This window comes from Gadus morhua, chromosome 14 (assembly GCF_902167405.1).
Source record: "Gadus morhua chromosome 14, gadMor3.0, whole genome shotgun sequence".
NCBI lineage: Eukaryota > Metazoa > Chordata > Actinopteri > Gadiformes > Gadidae > Gadus > Gadus morhua.
In genome coordinates, this window is record NC_044061.1 from 20,168,154 (window position 1) to 20,185,653 (window position 17,500).

General features: G+C 44.9%; 1 protein-coding gene across 2 annotated transcripts in view; it reads left to right on the forward strand.

The window, feature by feature from the left end:
* Positions 1-17,500, forward strand: part of fam189a1 (family with sequence similarity 189 member A1) — a 59,031-nt gene that overhangs the window by 31,661 nt on the left and 9,870 nt on the right. For both annotated transcript variants that reach the window (XM_030377740.1, XM_030377739.1), the window contains 2 exons: positions 9,636-9,746; positions 11,788-11,919. In XM_030377740.1, the coding sequence (XP_030233600.1) occupies positions 9,636-9,746; positions 11,788-11,919 (243 nt within the window). The remainder of the gene's footprint in view (positions 1-9,635; positions 9,747-11,787; positions 11,920-17,500) is intronic.

Sequence of the window (17,500 nt, forward strand, 5' to 3'; positions counted from 1 at the left end):
AAACTGTTAGATGGGATTTTAGTCTAATGGGTTTCACTGTTCATGACAAGTTTTCAGTTTTTCTTTTAATCCGCAATGTTTTCCCCAGTTTATGAGTACAACTGTGCCTCATTGTAAGTGTAAATTGGACTGGGCAGCTCTTGCTCAGAGCCATTAGGTAGATTAGGTGCCTCTGAATCCTTTTGTTGTTGACAGTTCTGGCTAATCAGGTGCCAGGGACTATACTGGCTCTGATGCCAGTATGGCTCCAGCCCAGCTCATTCAGTGTAACTATTCCTTCATGCAGTAGAATCTCTTACAAAGCCTTCATGTAGTAGAGTCTGTTACCCAGCCTTTATGTAGACACTGTTATCCAGCCCTCATGTAGTAGGGTTTGTTTCCCAGCCTTCATGTAGTAGAGGCTGTTATCAGCCCTCTTGTAGTAGAGTCATGGGTTCAGGCACACTAGGAGAGGACTTTGAGAAATGCTCAGACAAACTGAGGTGGATTGCATTTATTTGCACAAAAGGAAAAGTTAAAGGGAAAGAAGCCAGAGAAAGAGTGTGTGTGTGTGTGTGTGTGTGTGTGTGTGTGTGTGTGTGTGTGTGTGTGTGTGTGTGTGTGTGTGTGTGTGTGTGTGTGTGTGTGTGTGTGTGTGTGTGTGTGTGTGTGTGTATGCGCGAGCGTGTGCGTGTGTTTAGTGCGTGTGCCAGAGGAAGTCATCTCCCTGGTCACAGTTGTCCTCTCACCTCTAGCCACTGTGTATTACAACAGTCAGCCTCTCTCTGCTCACTGCTCCGCCCCCTGCCTGCTGCTCCTACTCACCGCCCCGACCACTGCTCCCCCACCACAGCCACACACATGCAGCACGGGGGCACTATCCCCAGCCCTGGTTTAGAGTAGAGGGGTCCTATAGATGGTGGAAGGAAGTGGGTAACACCAGCACAACAAACCTTAGAACAGCACAGACGGATGGTACAGTTACACTGTTTGTGTCACTATAGTCACTTTCTGTTCTCCAATATGAGCTATTAGTACACACTAATGCAGAAAAAAAAAATCTGTTTTGTATTCGTTTTGGGCTTCCATCTATACTGATATGCCCTTCCAAGCGCGTACTTAGCAAAGAGTGTCTTGTAGTGTGGCCGGGGTAAACAAATGAAAATGGATTACATGGCGTGACCCAGACATCAATTGCACGGCTAAAGTGGTCTTGAAATCCGCATGAGGGAATGTATGAACGGAAATGAAGGGAAACACCATGTTGACGACTCAGTCACTTCCTGTTTCCTAGCAAGAGCTCTAGTCACTTCCTGTTCCATAACAGGAGCTCTGGTCATTTCATGTTCCCTAACAGAAGCTTACGTCATTTCCAGTTCTCCAACAGGAGCTCTATTGACCTTCATTTTCCCTAACAGGAGATCTGCTCACTTCCTGTTCATTAAAGTAAGCTTCTGTCACTTCCTATTCACTAAAGTAAGCTTGTGTCACTTCCTGTTCACTAAAGTAAGCTAGTGTAACTTCCTGTTCACTAAACTGAGCTATGGTAACTTCCTGTTTTCCAACAGGAAACTGTCAGCTTCAGTGTGCAGGGCCAGACAGGAAAAGGTCTCTGAAGATTAGCCTCTCTGAAAAACTGCTGACCTGTAGGGCCCTTTGACCTCTTCCACTGTCTGTCAGTGTCTGTCACTCCAGCTCTCACTGTCTCATAATCTCACTGTTTTTTTCATATTTTTCTTATGTCTATCCTTCTCTGTGGTGTGTGTGTGTGTGTGTGTGTGTTGATCTCTTTCTCTCTATTTTCCGTATTTCTCAGGATCTCTATCTCGCTGACTCTATTACGGTTGACCTTATGTTAAGTGATCTAATTTGGGAATCTGATAAAGGTAATGCGTTTTTTCTTCTGTTAAAGACAGAGACAGACTATCCACTCGGGGTAGTGTATATGAAAATCCCTGTTTTCTGTGGATGAGAACACAGTTTTAATGTGGACAGAAGGCCAAAACAGAGTGAAATTAAGAGCAAAAGTGTCTGAACCAATCTGAAGTAACTACTCTGGGATGGGTGGAAGGGACTTATCCTACCCTGGAGAGCAGGATCGTCCCTGAGGCTATTGAACATGCTCAGTCCCCACTTTCTGAGTGCTTCTCCATTTTTAAATCCACCTACACATAGATCTTCCCTCCTACCAAAACAACCTGCAGGGGCGACACTCAGACAGATACGTGTTGAGAGAGAGAGACGTTTCACTTCATTTTTACCTTTTTGACCTTTAGTTTGTTAATCCACTGCTTTAGCAGTGTGAATGTTTATTTCTCATGAAAAGCTCTTAAAGCTATATGAAATTAATTGTTTGAAATTGTATGGAAGGATGTTTAATGGCGAGACCATAAAGAGACACTGAGCAAGAGAGAGGCTATTTTAATACAATTATTGATGCACTTAAAAAATTGAAGTATCGAAAACGCTAACTAAAATGCAAACCCTTTTTTGTAATAGCTTAGTCTCAGTCTAAATGCTTTTTCAATGTTCACTTATTTGTCTTTTTGTTCTATATTTATATTGTACTATTCTTGCTTTTGCATTGTAAATAGAGAGAGAGGGAGAGGTGAGCCAGAGAGGGAGAGAGAGATGGGGAAATAGAGGGAGAAAGAGTAGAGACATTGTAGTGGGGAGAGAGAGAGAAATGGTGGAATGGGAAAGGTATAAAGGTAAAAAGAGAGGCAGAGGTAGGAGATAGATGACGAGAGAGATATAGAGACAGATGGAGAGGTTGACGAGCAGGGCGCGAGACAGATGGATGAGAGGGGGGGAGCGACAGAGGGAGGGAAATGGACGGGGGGGGGGGGGGGGGGTAGAGTGGGATAGGGTTGGCCAGAGGGCAGAAGAGAGAGGGGGATCAGGGCTCTCAGATAAGGTCTGATGAATAGGGTCCTCCCAGGAGCCCAACGAGCCAGGAAGGAGCTCTGTGGTCATTACAACGTGAACTGAAGAGCCCTTATCAGATGGCCGAGAGACACCAAGAGACACATAGAGGGAGGGAGTGTGGGTATGGTTGGAGGGGTTTATTAGTATTGTAGAATGTATTTGAGGTAGTTCGCTACTTCGGATTTGGATGAATGAAAGGCACTCCAGCTCCACTTCCTTATTTTGGAAGGTTTATAACCACTACATTACATTTATTTTGCTTTTATCCAAAGCGAATTACAATAGCTGCATTCAACCGTGAAGATACAACCCAGAAATTGATAAAGTCATGCGAGTGCAGTACAATTAAACAAATTTAATTTTTTATATTTTAGAATTTGAATACCTTGCGTTGCTCACTTCTTCTCCTGTCTCGATCCCGCTCTCTATTCAACCAATGACAGGGACTCAATGCTTGACGGACAGGCTAGACGCACAATTGGGGAAATATCATGCATTTTGAATGCCTGAATGTCTGAGGTTGCAGTAGGCCTGACTTGAGATGCCAAGAGCCCGAACCAAAACTAGTGTGGCCTCCTCCTGTATGAGGAACCTGCCTTTCCTCCTGATGTTGTGTAGCATGAGTCTGCAGGAGCGGGGGGGGTTGATGCAGCGATGTTGGCAGCAGAGGACTGGTCCTCCCGTGTCAAGCCCAGGTTCCCGACCGTCCCGAGAAGCCGACACCACAGAGCTCTCAATATTGACGGGGAAGTCACTGATGGTAGAAGAAGCCTTCTCTGGCAGGAAGAGCGGCTCAGTCTTGTCAGATCAAGCTTCAGGGGGTGGGGTGACATCCACTGCGATGTCATCCAGACACGCAGAGATCTGCACTGCCACCTGGTTTTCAGACCGTGAAAAATACAGTATCAGTTGTCATCTGCATAGCTGGGGTTGGACAAACCATGAGGGTGACCGACAGAACCCAGGAGGGAGGGAGGGAGGGAGGGAGGGAGGGAGAGAGAGAGAGAGAGAGAGAGAGAGAGAGAGAGAGAGAGAGAGAGAGAGAGAGAGAGAGAGAGAGAGAGAGAGAGAGAGAGAGAGAGAGAGAGAGAGAGAGAGCCAGAGAGGGAGCCAGAGAGGGAGCCAGAGAGAGCCAGAGAGAGAGAGAGAGAGAGAGAGAGAGAGAGAGAGAGAGAGAGAGAGAGAACAAGCATTAGATGGGAGTGTCTGTTCCCAGCAAATTACATTCCCAGAAAGAAATCCGGGTTCCTGTCTATCCGTCCCTCTTTCTGTCTGTCTATCTGTCTGTCCATCTGTCCGTCTCTCTTTCTGTATGCGTGTCTTTGTGTCTTTCAGTGCGGTCGGCTGTCTCCTTCTGTCTGTCCGTCTCCCTTTAAGTTCATCTAGCTGTCTGTCTGTCGGCCAAACAGACCACTATAAAGTCCTCGCTGTGCATCCAGCCGTAGGGTCGTCCCCAGGGAGGCCAGGCCAGGTCCAGATGTTAACGCTCTCCTGCAGCTCTGGTGGGCCCCGGCTGCGGGAGTGTCAGCTCGTGGTGTTCAGTAGCAGAAGCGGCAGCTCCCTGATGGCTCAGCGACGTGTAATGAAGTCTCCCCCAGCAGGGTGCCGGGGTGGGAGGGGGAACACGGCTGCCTCAGGGGAGCCGTCCCTGGGGAGCAGCTTCACCGTCGCCTGCCTCCTTCTGGTGCTCCAGATGTGGGGAAGAGCTGGGATAAGACTCAGCCATACGGGAGACGTTGTTCCCTGTGATATCAGGCTATAGCTGGAGTTCCTGTAGGATAAAAAGGTTTCATGATATGATAATCAATTGAGATCACATTATTTATATAACATTAATAATATGAAATAATGGTTATTTATACCGCTATAGAATAATTCCATCAAATGTAGTTAGCAAAAAGATATCTAAATTTGGGCATGACACCAGACTATACAGTCTAACATGAGTCAGTTATATCAACTCTTATCTGACCAAATAGCCGAGGTCAGGGGTCACCAACACGGTGCCCGCGGGCACCAGGGCGCCCGGACCATATGAGGCGCCCGCAGGCCTGTTCTAAACATAGCACTACTCTTTCTTCAACAACACTTTCCCACCTTTTTTAAGTCATTGTAATTATTGTGAGAAATCATTAACATGATCAGTGTCTTCACATAGATGATTATCATTAATCATTAATAATAATATGTAACTAAAGGAAAACTGAGCAAATTTGTTATTTCAGAAGTGTATCAAACTGGGTGCCCTTCGTATGACTCAGTACCCATGAAGTAGCTCTCAGGTTCAAGAAGGTTGGTGACCCCTGGCCTAGATGATCCAGTTTTACAGTTTAACATCTAATCACATTTTGTCACTACATTTTGGCCAATGCTAACAACCTGTTTTACTTGGAAATCCCTCCTAGACGATAAGATACATTCTCAGTGCTATCTCCTGTTGTATCCATTCTGACCAAGTCTGACCTAGAATTCATCTGAATGTACCAGAATAACCTCCACATCTAAACCAAAGCCTGTATAAAATATATATTCTAAGCAGAAAATAAGTGGGAGGGAAGAAAACAAACATAAAGGGACCCAAAAAACTAATATTAAAAGAAAAGGGGTCAAGGAAGCGCCATACATATTGATGATGTTTACAGGAATGAACCCAGTCACATTCGGCAGATAACACACTCAAGATGGACCACAGGTTCCTTATTTATTCTTTATTCCCTTCTGAACCTCGTCTTGTTTTGCTGCCATTTTAGGAACTTAACTGCACTTTATGTTGTGTAGTGTTTTGTGTATTGCATGAATAGAAATATGTATTGGAATGGGCTATGCACAGTAAGTGTATATGGATGTGTTGGTGTGTCAGTGGCCGCTTTACTACAACTGGTTTATGTTTTAAGCTGAGCGTCGGTTGGAGCATGGGAGCCGGGCTCCGATCCCCTTGGGTGCAGAGGATAATTGAAAATAAATTGCGACTTGTCGCAGTGTCTCTGCTGTCTCGCTCTGGGAAAACCAGAATTATCTTTATATAGAATAAACAGCTTGTTTTTTCTGTCAACCCTGATGTGTCACCCTACTTGATCTACCACCGCATCCACACCATAAGTTAGTAAACTGGGCTAGGTGGAATCTGTCTTTAGCAAGTAGGGCAAGTCATGAGACAATATAATCCTGATTTAATTATAAACAGACCGTCTAAACAGTATCATAATCACTACATAGCTAATACATTTATGCATTAACTTAATTTGAGTCCAACCAAAGGGTTGTAGTAGTCTAACCGGGCACAATTTGATCTTTGTGTACTTTGCTAATGGGGAATTTGTTCTTGAGCTAATGTAATGAGCAATGCTAATGCTAATAGAATGACTCTTGGGAAATGTAATTAGCATGTACCTGGAAGTGTGCAGATATCTAACATAGAAAACAAATAATGAAGCGCAGAAACTGATAACTTTGACCAAAGAGCTTTTCATAGCAAATACTTATTTCGTAGACAACACTCTTTTGTGTGAAGGCATTCCTCGGTGTTGATAGAACCTGCCTTGACAATACAAGTTGCCAATATTCTTCCAGCTTTTCATAACAGCACAATATATTTGTTTTTCACACCATCGGTTTAAGAAAACAACCATGTGTTAATCTTTTAACACATACTTTACTGGAAATGCATTTCAGACCGTAGAAGCAATATTACAATTGCAGTATATCTATGTAATATCTTATCTTAAATTATATTTTTATTAATCAATGTGATGCTTTGAAACAAATGACTAAAAAATCTATTATAAATCAGTCTAGCTAATAGAATAAATCTTAAATTTATTCTGGAAAATGCTTCCTATTCAGGGATGGTAAATGTTAGGGTAACTGACACAATATTTATTTAAAACTTTTTCTGATAATTGCGATGATTCCCTTAAGGAACATTGATGATGCAATGTAATGACCCAAAATTATTGTGTGTGTGTGGGTGTGTGCGTGAGTGTTTGCTTCCTTGTTGGAAAGCACTGTGTATCACAGCACTAAGTAGTAGGTAATTGCGATTCGCAGCGAGAGAGAGGTAAACAGACCTATAGGACACATCTTTGTTCAGTCACCAGTGAGAGAGGGATGTCATGTTTGATTTTGTGTTTCAATGATACTTTGGTGCTAATGATATGTTGGTTCAAGATGGTTGGTCTCATGTTGTGAGTGTAGAGTACGATAAAGGAAGGCCGGATCATCTGACAGCCATTAACACTTCCCCAAACAAACAAGACCCTGGGTTGAGTGTGTATTTAGAGCTGTGCGACTTCACGAGATTGCTTTGCCTAAGATTGGGGCTTTGATTAAAAATGTGTGGTGGAAAGCCCAGCTGGCTGTTATTTGCTCACAGTGAGTATTATAATAGCCTGTACTCAGCTGGGAACCAGGCTAACACACATAGAGCTAATTGAAACATGTGTGTAGCCAACACAATCATTTCGCCGTCTATCCTATGGGATGAAGTCATCAACATCAAACTGTAGCGTACCCTCCATAAAGTGTGCAAATATGCCAGTACCTACTACCACCAGTGGTACCTTTTATAGACTATTCCATATTCTATACCTGAGGCATAGAGTAGACTATAACGGAACACACAGTAACACAAGGCCATCGTTTACAGTTGAATGAACAACTTTGAGAACGTTTTTAGAAGCTGAGTTGTCGGTGATGGGAAGTGTGACTTAGTTATCTGACTGAAAACAGATATGTGTTTCCGTTAAGCCGGTGCAGTGTGGACATGTTCGCAGTCTGCAAGCCATTTTCTTTATCTATGATCTAGTTTCCTGATTGAACACCTGCTTCTCCCGGCCGCTGCGTCAACTCTATACTTTGTACACTGTCTACTTTTTATCTTTTACTGAAGTGTGAAGTTGTCAAGAAGGAAAAACGATTAGACCCATTTCTGTTTTTCTATCAGACGCGAGATAATGTGGTGGTTCGATGTTTGACTCCAAGCCGAACAGTTCTGTGTTCAATCCCCAATATCCTCACTCTACCCGTGAGCCATTCTTGATAAGATACCCTACCCCACTACCAGCTCCTCGATGTTCTGTACCGGGATTCCCTCTACGTCCCGCCTTATGTGTTGAGCCAATGGAAGATAACCGGCGACTGAGTTCTTGAAGAAGACCCTCTACTCCTAACTGCCCCCCATGAGCTGTGTGTCACCTTGCGCTGTGTGACACCTGCACGGACGTGTGCATGCGTCGCCGCGCGCGCGACAAAGAAGACAAACCATCAAATTAAATATAAAGCGTTCAGAGTGGCGCTAGCATCTAGACGAGCGTTACATCATAAAACGCATAAACGCAGTCCCTTTGCCCCGCAACGTCTTCTTTTATTTGCATTGAGTTATGTCAGGAATGTGGCCAGACGTTAATATCCGAGGCCGTGGGTCACAGGGGTCCCGGCCCAAGGCCTATAAATCGCGGTGAGGCGGGTCGCACTGTCCAGGCTGATTTACATCTCCATCCGCTGCACAGAGAAAGGGGCCATCATCATTAGCAGCTGTCTGTTTTAAGCCCTTCCTGTTGCAGTTGAACTATCATTTAAAAGTCTTAAAAGGCTCTTCCTATTGCTGCTAATGGCCTTGATATTAGCAGAATTGTCAGAAAAATAATTGAGACTCTGGGAAGTGGGGGGTAGGCAGGATGGATGGTGATGGTGGTGGAGGCGCTGGAGCTCTGCGCTTCGGCAGCCGTTGAAAGCATTCCCCTCCCTCTGTCGCTTTTAGAGAGAATATATTAGAGAGAGGGAGATTGTCTCAGTCTCAGCTCGCTAACCCCCTAGGCTGATGAATACGAGGCAAGAATGAAATTTATATCCCATAACGTTTAAGTGCCCGGGGGGGAGACGGCGCTGAGGTCAGAGTCGTCCTTCGGCTCCCATCCTGGTTATAGAATGGAAAGTTGTGTTAGTAGTCACAGAAATATAGTCCTGAAGAGTCTACTGAAGAGACTCATACAGATGGAATTCTTAGAGTTTATTCTCGGTAAATCTCATTGAGCCCTGAATTAATTACATAGATACAGTTGCACCAACCGAAACTTCGCAAATATGGTAAAGCGAGATGGTGTCTACTAGCGTACGGTAGATCCCTCAAGTTGATTTCTTCCAGTGGTCACATCATCTTTTTGGTCAACCATTGCTGTTTGAGGTCATATTACAAAATATTACTAATAGATCTGCTTGCTAGCCTGCGAGTAACATATCATCCTTAAACATTGTACTCTTGTGAGATGTCTTGAAATGCTGAGCTAACAAAATATCAAGTAAATCGACTGCAGTGAGAGGTGAACCAGGTTTAAGTGTGGGACGTGAGTCTACTTAATCCCTGGTCTGGTGGGAACACTTTGGAATATTCTGTTTTAGGCCACGCCCCTCTCCTGTCAATCAGGGAAGGAGTTAATCTACATAAACTAACAACATTTACATAAATTTACCTCAGTCTCATTTACACATCTATTTTACTCTGATAAATAATGCCTGCCTGTTTGACAGGCCATGGATAATTGACTGAACGAAAACATTTATACTTTTTAAGTCATAATGTCAGTTAAAGACATTACAGTAGGCCATGTTACACATAAAAATGTGTGACAGTTAATGTAATTCCTAATGTTCCGTCTGTGACTGTGTGTGTGTCTGTGTGTTTGTCTGTGCGTGTGTGTCTCCCTCCCTCTCTCCCTTTGTCTCTCTCCCAGATCACCTTCTTCATGCTGCTGTCAGCGGTGTGTGTGATGCTGAACCTGGCCGGCTCCATTCTGTCCTGTCAGAACGCTCAGCTGGTCAACTCCCTGGAAGACTGCCAACTGGTGAGAGACATATTCACACACTGACGCAAACACAGACACATGCTCATACAGACACACACACACAGACACACAGACACACACACACACACACACACACACACACACACACATGCATACAGGAAATCACAGAGCCCAGACGTTTTTTTTGTTGCAGAATTTATGAGACTAGCATACATGTGCCACACTCGCGGCATCACACGCACGCACGCACGCACGCAGACACATGCACTCACACATGCACATCGCCGCAGCCCCACAAACACACACACAAGCACAAACACATTCCAACGCTCACACAGACACACAGACACACTTAAATACACGCATACACTTACATACAAATACTTGCTCACACATGCATAGAGACACATGCATAGACAGAACACACACTCATACCAACATTGTTGTACTCTTGCACACACAGACACACACACACACACACATCTGAGTCCCCAGTCACCTGCACACCAGTCTGAGGACCTTTTGAGAGGACCACTAGAAACGTCTTCTGGCCCACTTGCCTTTAATAAGCAAGGAGCTCGGGGATCCATATTAAAGTGTTCTAATGTCCAAATTCAGCTCCGCTTCATTAATCTCCACTCCGAAAATGACTTAAAGAGATATATTTTCCATTACACACTTTTTACAGCATATTCTCTAGGCACCCAAGACATGTGAGACGTTTTAATAAACGAGGAACAGACCGTGAGGAGCTCTCTCTTGAGGGGAATCCTGAAACATTTCACCTGCAGAGGATCACAAAAGGTCTAAATGTAGAACAGCAGAGTAGAAAATCTGACAATGTTCTTCTTCTTAAGGTGATGTCCACGGTTGGGGAAGCTTCGGGACTTCTTTTGGTCCCTGAAGCCCCGCTGCCACCCTCCCCCAAGCCTTTATAGTGAACACTCTTCCTTAACACTTGAAATTAGAAGTTGCTCTCTGTGCCTGCTCAGCACAAAAGCTCCCTAGCTCGGCCACGTCATGTGACTCCTTTATGTGATCCTCACTTAGTCGTGACAAAAAAAACGCACACCTTCATCGTCGCATCTCCCCGATGTAATTAACCCTCCACCTGCTAGGTACGTGTCCCCTATTCCCTCTATGCTTCTAGACGTCTCCTCTCCTCAGGCTGCTCCTTCAGGCCAACCCCGGAGTCCTGAATAGCCAAAACCTTTGCTAATGTCAATGTCTGCCTGGACTCTCGAAACAACTACTGCACAGCCTTTCATCCACACTTAAACAGCTTTTGGCATCGACTAGATTTGTTCACAAATGCCCTCTCGAGTGGATAAATCAGTAAATGCTGGTCTCTTACAACGATATTATGTTTATTAAGGTTAACGTAAACTTGTGACACGATCCAGACATCTTCGGCAGTCAAAGGGGTCGGCTGATATGCGAGGAAAGAAGGTCCTGCAAATGTGGAAAGACAGCTTTAAAAAAAAAAAAAAAAACGTTTTTACAAAATAGCACAATTCTTAATCTGCGACATGAAACGCTCCACAGTTAGCAGGCACGTGTGACAAGGTGCTAAACCAGGTAATAATGTGCTGTTGCCTCGTAGCGGGCTTTAAGAGCCTGGCAGCAGGAGGTACGTCCCTCATGACTGATGAGAAGCTGTCTCATCATTCCTCGTCATCATCATCAACACACCTCCCTTCAGACCTCTTAATCCGCTGTTCTTTTAAGAAACATATTGTTCCTTTAATCATATCCCCTCTCCCAGAGGCCCAGGTCTGATCTGTGTGTGTGTGTGTGTGTGTGTGTGTGTGTGTGTGTGTGTGTGTGTGTGTGTGTGTGCGTGTGCGTGTGTCTGTGTGTGTGTGTGTGTGTGTTTCTTTTGTGCACGATCGTGACTTTGTGTGATCTTGTGTGTCCTCGGATGAATGTGCGTGCTCCCCTTTATGCGTGCGTGTGTGAACCTATCTGTCCTTATTTCGCTGGTGTGCGCGTATCCGTCTATCGTGTATGTGTGTGTGTCCCTGCGCATGTGACGTGCGTGTGTGAGTGCGTGTGCGTGCTCTCCCCTGCCGCCCCACAGCTTAAGTTTGACAGCGACGGCGTGTGCGTGTGCTGCGAGCTGCCGCAGCAGAGCTCCAGCTGCACCAACCTGGGCGAGACGCTGAAGCTCAACCCGCTGCGGGACTGCAACACCATCCGCCTGCGCCTCAAGGTGACACCGCCCTCTCCTCCTCCTCCTCCTCCTCCTCCTCCCCCTCCTGCTACCTATCTGTCCAGACACCCTCTCCTCTCCCTCCTCCTCCTCCTCCTCCTCCTCTTCCTCCTGCTACCTATCCGTCTAGACACCCTCTCTTCCTCCTACCCCTCCCATCCTACCGCTCTGTCCAGACACCCTTCCCCTCCTACCCCTCCCATCCTACCGCTCTGTCCAGACACCCTATCCCCTCCTACCCCTCCCATCCTACCGCTCTGTCCAGACACCCTATCCCTCCTACCCCTCCCATCCTACCGCTCTGTCCAGACACCCTTCCCCTCCTACCCCTCCCATCCTACCGCTCTGTCCAGACACCCTATCCCTCCCCTCCTAGCTCCCCTCTAACAAACATACCCAGGTCCCAGACACACAGGTGGTAGCCAGTGTTATCCATCCTGTCTTCCATCTTATGTATCCCCCCTCAGCCCCCTGAGCGTGGTGTAAGTACCCCTTCAGCCACACCAAGCCTTCCCCTGGAACCGATCATACCATTGTCATTCAGCAAGCTTATTAATATTGTATTGTATGCGGTTCTTAAGCTTTCTCATCTCGGGACCCAAGAGTTATTCTCAGTGTGCCCGTGGGGTTGGTGTTCCTTCTGTTGCAGGGGTTCTGTGGTCTGGTTCTGACCCACTTCCACAAGTTTCTCAATCCATTTTGGGTCGTAACCTATAGCTTAAAAGCAGCTATAAGAATCAGAAAGTTTGAATTCGAAAAGTTTTTTGTTGATATGTTTTAATTAGTAACAGTATGACCATGAGTGAGCGACTCAAAGGGCACAGAGATCATACATCTCAACAAAATGAGCTTTGACCTCAACACTAAATTCATTCAGCAACAAGAAGAGCAAGAAAATAAAGAGCTATAAACAGCACAGTGCACAACTCAGTTAATGAGAATAACTTTTAATAAGCAAGTGGCTCTGGGATCCGTGTTTTAAAGTCCAATTTCAGCTTGGCTTCTTAGGTTACTTCTTTGTACTTTCCACAAAACATCCTCAGCCTCGCAGAACGTGGTAGAGGTTTAATTAAGTTTAATTAAATGACCCTTACTTTGAAAATCACTGCAGGAACCGCAGGTCAGATTAAGTGCGAAGGATTTGAGAACTTGACCTACATGAGCCCCTTGACTCTGTGCCACGGGCTCAAGCCCTGGAACACGCTTCAGTGTCCTCCGCTCCTCCAACGTTCATTCCCTACTGGTGCTCAACGCTTGTGTCTGTCCACAAGGTAGCACTGACAGTATGCTTGCCTTTCTACCTGGATATCGTTTGTTTCTCAACCATTGACGCTTAGTTAAACACAGACAGCAGAAATAGTACAAGACTGGCTGTTGGGGTTTAGGCGGTGTTCACGCCAGCCTCTCTGACAGCCTCTGCAGGCTACGATTACCCATAATCGCCTTCTCTACGGCTGAATTCTCCCAGAAACGCCTTCTCTGCTGCGAGACGCAAAGTGCAAAGGATATAACGTATTTTTCGGAACATAAAGCCGCATTTTATATAAGCCGGAGGAGCGGTAAAATGGGGATGCATGTATCAAGATACAACAAATAAGCCGCCCTGTAGTATGAGCCACATCTTTTCACGCATCTTTGCCCGCAACCCAAATACTTACCAACTTAAAAACACGTAGCGCCCATTGCTGGCGTGAAACCATAACAGGGTTTTTAACTAGAACAAATTCCCTCAGGGCCACATCCACACCATGCTGTCGGGCCACTGATGGTTGAGTAAGAGACAGTGAGTAATTGGAGATAAAGCAGTTCTAAGTTTGGGACACATTGGGGAAAAACGGTTTTCATTGTGTTTGTGTCAGTTGAAGTGATGCCAAATTGTATTTCTTCACAAGGTTATCTTTTACTTGCAAACCTCTAATGTAAATGAGCATATGGGCTCATTTACATTAGCCCACATGCTCATGTAAATGATTCAAGATAAACTTCAAATAATTAGAACGACACTGTGACTGCATTAGGAACTCCATGTTTCATAATTATATGGTTTTAAAGTGTATAGTTTAAAGTTAATGGGAGAAAGGGATGCGTCCATCCGAGGTAATGTTCATCTTAATCATTGTGAAGAACAGAAGAAGAGGAGGGCGCCTAAAATGTATTTTTATCAGATTATCTTGGAGATAATACTCGTAAAAATATCTTGTATATAATTAGAACGACATTGTTAGTCTCTAGGCCAGTAGAGACACACAAAAAACAACAAATAGTTTAATTGTTTCGCGGAGGAGAGCGGGGGGCTCTGATGAATTGGGCTGCAAGCCGAGACTGGCAGCCACATTAGTCCTGACCTCAGACACAAAGCACTTATGATGCAGTGGGGAGCCGGGGAGCTACCCCTCCCTGGGCTGACTGGACCCGCCACACTCCCTATTAGAATACCCTCCTCCTCCTCTCCCTCCCCACCACCTCTCTCCTGCGTTACGCAGGGATTTATGCTCCACCGGGCCTTTATTGGATAAGGCCAATCAAATCCATCCATTCCATGTCCCTGATTGATTATAAAACATTGATAACCAAATAAAAGGCTCCTTAGGATGAGGCATGGCTCTAAGAAGAGGAAAGATCACGTTTGAACAGCTGCTTATGAAGACACTATAAAACGTTCCTTAATGCCGCGGCAGGAAATTAACTGCTAGGGGGAAGTCAGATGGTGGGAGTAATGTGGGACGTTTAATCGAAATTAAAAATAAGTCCTGGCCTTTTGTGTCCGGGTGTAGCTCCATCCCCCTCCACTAAGGTCAGGCGGTTGGTCCAGGGGGCAGTCACCCCCAGTATAGCACACATAGCTTGGCTCCTTCTAGAGCAGGGGTCTCAAACTCAACGTACCTAGGGGCCGCTGGAGGTAGAGTCTGGGTCAGGCTGGGCTGCATCAAGTATTCCACAAAAAAAGGACCACAACTGACCCAATCTAAGTTAATGATCGGGCTATAATTACGTTGGCTATGTAATCGCCGAAAACACGGGACATTTCATAGCGGTTGCTGGAAACCGGAACATTTTAGCGTCCTTTGGCTTTTGTCAGGACTCAGGACACGCAACTCAAAATTGGAACTGTCCTGGCAAAACCGGGACATCTGGTCACCCTATCACAAGTGATAAAAAAGCGTGGCAAGCCACTCAGCAAAAATGTGCGTTTGACAACAACGCACTAACACTAAACTTTGATGTCAAGTAGGGGGCCACAAAATATCATCCCGCGGGCCTCAATTGGCCCCCGGGCCGCGAGTTTGAGACCTCTGTTCTAGAGCAAAGGGGCTAGGGGGGGGGGGGGGGGGGGAGTCAGCTCTAGAGCTGCCAGCAGCGGTTCAACTTCCAGGATTAAAAACACGACAGTGCATGAGGGGCTGACTGACGTCTTTTCGTCAGAGAGATGTTTTTATGTGGGAAATCGTACGGCTTGCGCTTGTCTTTAAGCCGCCAGAAGACACAATGCATGACATTCATCTGACAGGCAAAGATGTGTTATTCAAACTGCAGTTAGATCTGCTTCTGTGTTTAATAGAGACAGGAACCTTTTATTGAGTCATGGATACATATTGAACTGGCGGTGTAGTCCTCTTTCTGGTATAGCTGCTTGTTATTTTCAGTTTCCAATATGTAAAAATAGGTATCACATAATATTTGGGTTTTTGTTCTCTAACTAATTGAGATGGATCAGTACTGCCAGGCAAACCTCACTAAGTTATTTGTGTTATTGCTAAGCAGTTGTTTATCATGTAGTAGTTTCCTTATCAATGATGGATGAACCAACATATTTTGGTTATGTGTTTTTCTCATTGAAACCCTCATTCTAAGCTTGGCTTGTAGCTAGTATTGTAAATGTGTATTTGGATTTGTCGCTATAGTTGGGAGTATGATGCTTTGGATAATTAATGGGGTACAGTGTCCTGAACGTGCTGTACTGTGTCCTGCCTCGCCGCTGAGGAATTGCAGCCCACACTGCAGAATGCTAGTCATGAACACAAAGTAGAGGAATCGATTATCAGACACGCTAAACAGGGGACACGGATCCCTGTGTGTGTGTGTGTGTGTGTGTGTGTGTGTGTGTGTGTGTGTGTGTGTGTGGTGTGTGTGTGTGTGTGTGTGTGTGTGTGTGCGCGCGCGCGCGCGTGTGTGTGTGTGTGTGTGTGTGTGTGTGTGTGTGTGTGTGTGTGTGTGTGTTTGTGTGTGTGTGTGTGTGTGTGTGTGTGTGTGTTTTTCCCCAAACTGATCCCGATACAGTAGACCGCCTCAGTCAACTTGTTTTAAACACAACATTGTGTGATAAGGACTGACACTTTTAGTATAAACTTTTGAGAGAACATTTTGTGTTCTACAGCTCTGGGACCCTTGCAGTGACATCACAGCTGTCATCTTATCTAGCTCTGTCACCATAGCAATGAACCCACCCCTGTCATCTTATCCAGCTTAGTTTCCATGACAATCATGCCACGCTGACAACCAGCGCAGTTACCTAGGTGATGACATCAACACTGTTAGTCCAGTTCTTTTCTTGACTAATGACGTCACCGCTGTAATCACGCTCGAAACTATGGCCGTGATGTCATGGCCCCTGCTCTGTTACCTTAAGGATTACATCATTGCTGTTACCTTGGCTGTAATGTAATTGCCACCTCTCATAATTTTCCCTCTTCTGTGTCTCCAGGTCTGTTACTACAAATATGGCGCCACTGCTGTAATCCAGCTATATTGCTTTAGCTATGAGATTATTGTTGTAATCCAGCTCTGTTCATTAAATTATTAAATCACATCTGCAATCCAGCTCTGTTACTTTAGCTTTGATGTCCCTGCTGTAATCCAACTCTATCACCTTATGGATGACGTCATTGTCGCAAACAAGCATTATTACCGTGGCGATGATTTCATTGCCACCCCTCATAATTTACCCTATTATGTAGCTCCGTTCTTCCTTAATTATCCTCTCTCTCTACCCCTTTTAGTATCTCTGTTTGTCTCTCTCTCTCAATTCAATTCAATTCAAAAAAGCTTTATTGGCATGAGAAATATACATTTGAACAATAAAATAAACAGCGTTATAAAGTAAAAAGGTAAGGTATATATTATAATAATATAATAAGTATAAACCGTTAAATACAAAATATCGATGCATATCAAATGTTATACTATAAAAGTACTTTAAAAAGTAAAATGTGCGATATTATAAAAATTACAAAAATTACAGTATCTCGTATAAACAGATAAATTAAAGATACACTCTAAATACGCAGTATTTACATTATGGAGGATGTGGGCAATAGTGCCATTATTGTGTGAAGAATGAGTCCAGGGGGATGAGTCTATGGGGAGTTTGAGGTCCTTGAGGTGACGAATCTTGCTGCTGCGTTCGCACATTGTTGTATTTCTCTCAACAGGTATGGCAGTTTGTGAGCATCTGGAGTGTCTTCGAAGTCCTTGCATGCCTTTGTAATCCGTGGGAAGTTTATATTCCTGATTTCTTCGTATGACTGGCAGGAAGTCAGGAAATGCAGTTCTGTCTAGTTGGTTGTGTGTGCAGTGGGAGCAC